This window comes from Sphaeroforma arctica (assembly GCF_001186125.1).
Source record: "Sphaeroforma arctica JP610 unplaced genomic scaffold supercont1.3032, whole genome shotgun sequence".
In the NCBI taxonomy this organism is placed as follows: domain Eukaryota; class Ichthyosporea; order Ichthyophonida; genus Sphaeroforma; species Sphaeroforma arctica.
In genome coordinates, this window is record NW_014037526.1 from 964 (window position 1) to 3,582 (window position 2,619).

At 41.4% G+C, this 2,619-nt stretch overlaps 1 protein-coding gene across 1 annotated transcript; it reads right to left on the bottom strand.

Moving 5' to 3' along the window:
• Positions 1 to 947: 947 nt before the first annotated feature.
• On the bottom strand, positions 948 to 2,358 carry SARC_13221 (hypothetical protein). The gene has a single exon (XM_014292654.1). It carries the CDS (start codon positions 2,294 to 2,296, stop codon positions 1,307 to 1,309), a length of 990 nt encoding a protein of 329 aa, XP_014148129.1. The 5' UTR covers positions 2,297 to 2,358; the 3' UTR covers positions 948 to 1,306.
• Between the last annotated feature and the right edge of the window lie 261 nt (positions 2,359 to 2,619).

The window sequence follows — 2,619 nt, forward strand, 5'->3', positions numbered from 1 at the left end:
GTACCAGTCCTCTATGGGGTTACGGTGTCACATACTCTATGGTTTTGCGGCCTTTTATGTCGGCCCTGCATATATGCGCACATGCACCAAGTCATGCTCGAATCTACATGCTGACGTTTTCTTTATATTCATGTCTATACTGAGTTGAACTGTCTGGGCCTCGAAAGCACGTGCATAGAGGCTGCTTATGATTAAAGTGTTGAAAATTAAGTGTATCTATGGCCGTGCTATACAGCATCGTACACCATTTGCTTACCACTAACATATTGTTCTTAAAATACCCTTCACGATTTGTTGGTCAAAATAGTCATGCACTGCTGTCATGACATCAGCGATGCCCACTTGCTACGTTTGTTAAAAATGCAAACAATTATTCAATGATAAATTTGCTTTCACAATCCATGCCCACTATAGCCAACTAGCCGGTCAAGTTCCAGACAAACGATGATCCATTCTTTAGGGTCGTTGACAGCATGCATTCACATTTACGTCAAATAGTGTTCCTCTTATAAGTCGCGGTACACATGTTTGTACATATGAAGGCTACACCAAAACAGTCATCGATACCTAAGATTCATAAACTATATTATCATACACGGGGTAGTAAAAACGAAAGTAAGAAACACCGATATATATACACAAGCAGACAAGCTCTCATAAACAAACATACATAACTAATATTGATAGAGTATAATAAATAAATGAAGAAATGATTTACATATATATATATATATATATATATGTGTGTGTGTGTGTGTGTGTGTGTGTTGTCTGCGTGTGTGTGTCTGTATAAATATATATGTATATATATATGTGTGTGTATATATATATATATGTATATGTATATATATATATATGTGTGTGTGTGTGTGTGTGTGTGTGTGTGTATAATATATATATATATATATATATAATATGATATTCTCTTATTGATTTATCTAGTATTTCTTATTGTATATCTATGTACTTTAATATTTAGATGTAAACGAGTTCGATAATACAGATTTCAGCTATTCAGCCCCGGCTGTAGTCATATATGCCTCCAGATGAGAAAACCTCATATATTTTTGTATGTTTACAGTGAGTCCCGAAGGTCAAGCGGGCGGTGGAACTGAAATCTTTCTAATACTCTCTAAGCTTCGCCACGCTGAAGGCGGCGTTGCGGCTATATATATTGAAGTCAACCTGGTCTAATACATTTTTCTATTCTATACATGGCTTTTCTCGACGTGATGTGTGGTACACTGATTCCCAACTACGTGCTGTTGTATACGCGTGAGCGTCACCTTTTCTCGAGCACATGCACCTAGACATCAACATCGATATCGCCGGTGGGCATCTTAGCCTGGTCGTCGGTGATATCCCCAGTACTACAATACCCTTTGTATCCCTTATCATACATGCTTGGTTCATTGCGTTGCTTTGAACACTTCTGCTCTTTTTTAGTTTGTTTTCGTTGCTTCCAGATAATCGCAGTAGTACACAATGCGACCACCAACGTGAGCAGCACAATGCCTACGAAAGCGCCGATGATCAGACCTACACTGACTGCTGGCCCTGAGTTATCGTCGAGTTTTTTCCCTTTTAGAGTGTCGCCATTTGACGCGGCTACGATGTCCTGAGAAAGTCCAAAAGTACGTCCATTCTGCTCTAGGTATTCACTAACATCACTGTCCGTATACAACGGTGTGTCTGCGTGCTGTTCAGTGCATGTACCGTCGTACCAAACAGCCAGTAGTGGGAAGTGCTTAGCGCAGGCAGCCAGGCGTAGATCGCATTCATTGATATACGACTTCCCATCTGTGCCACACACCACTGCAAATTCACTGTCGTCACATTGGTCAGGACATGTGGTTGTAGTCCGCACAGTATCGCCATCAAACCCGTCACCTATTACGTCTTCAGCAGTAGCCTCATGTTCGCATACGCCCTCCGATACTACATACAGCCCCCAGCGGGTTTGGCATGCCTCCAACTCCATCACACATTTATTGGAGTAGGTCCTGGCATTACTCGCGCACACCGGTACGTATTGACGCGTACATATGCCGTCACATACAGGTGCCGGGGCTGGTCCAGTACAAGGCCCCTCGTGATAGAACGCAATGGAAAGATCGCCATAATTCATGCAAGAATCCAAGTTTAGCAAGCAACGGTTTTCGTATGTTTTGCCATTGATTGAGCATATGGGGGCGTCTTCGACTCTCTTCTCATCGCTACAGTCACTACAAGTAGTGGCGCTGACGGTGGCCATAGATTGAAGTAAGGGTATCAGTACTAGTAGCTGACGAAGCATGATTGCTGACTCACGATGCCGACTCTTGATTGCAGTACTAAATAGTGTTCATTCATATACGTGAATACTAAAATATAAATAGTGAGTTTAAACTCTGAAGTCTGGGCAGTTAAATACGCCTATCTCTATCTCTCCCGACTCCAGTTGTGCTGTCTTGCAACTTGCAAGAGACGAGATCTCGATACAAAACGACCGAGTCCTCGATTCACCAAAATAGTAAATAATACCGTTTAATATAGACTATTTAATACAGAGTATATAGCTATTTGTATACCATGTTTTTGGCCTCTCCTACAAAGCATATTTTGAATAGGAGCCTATAA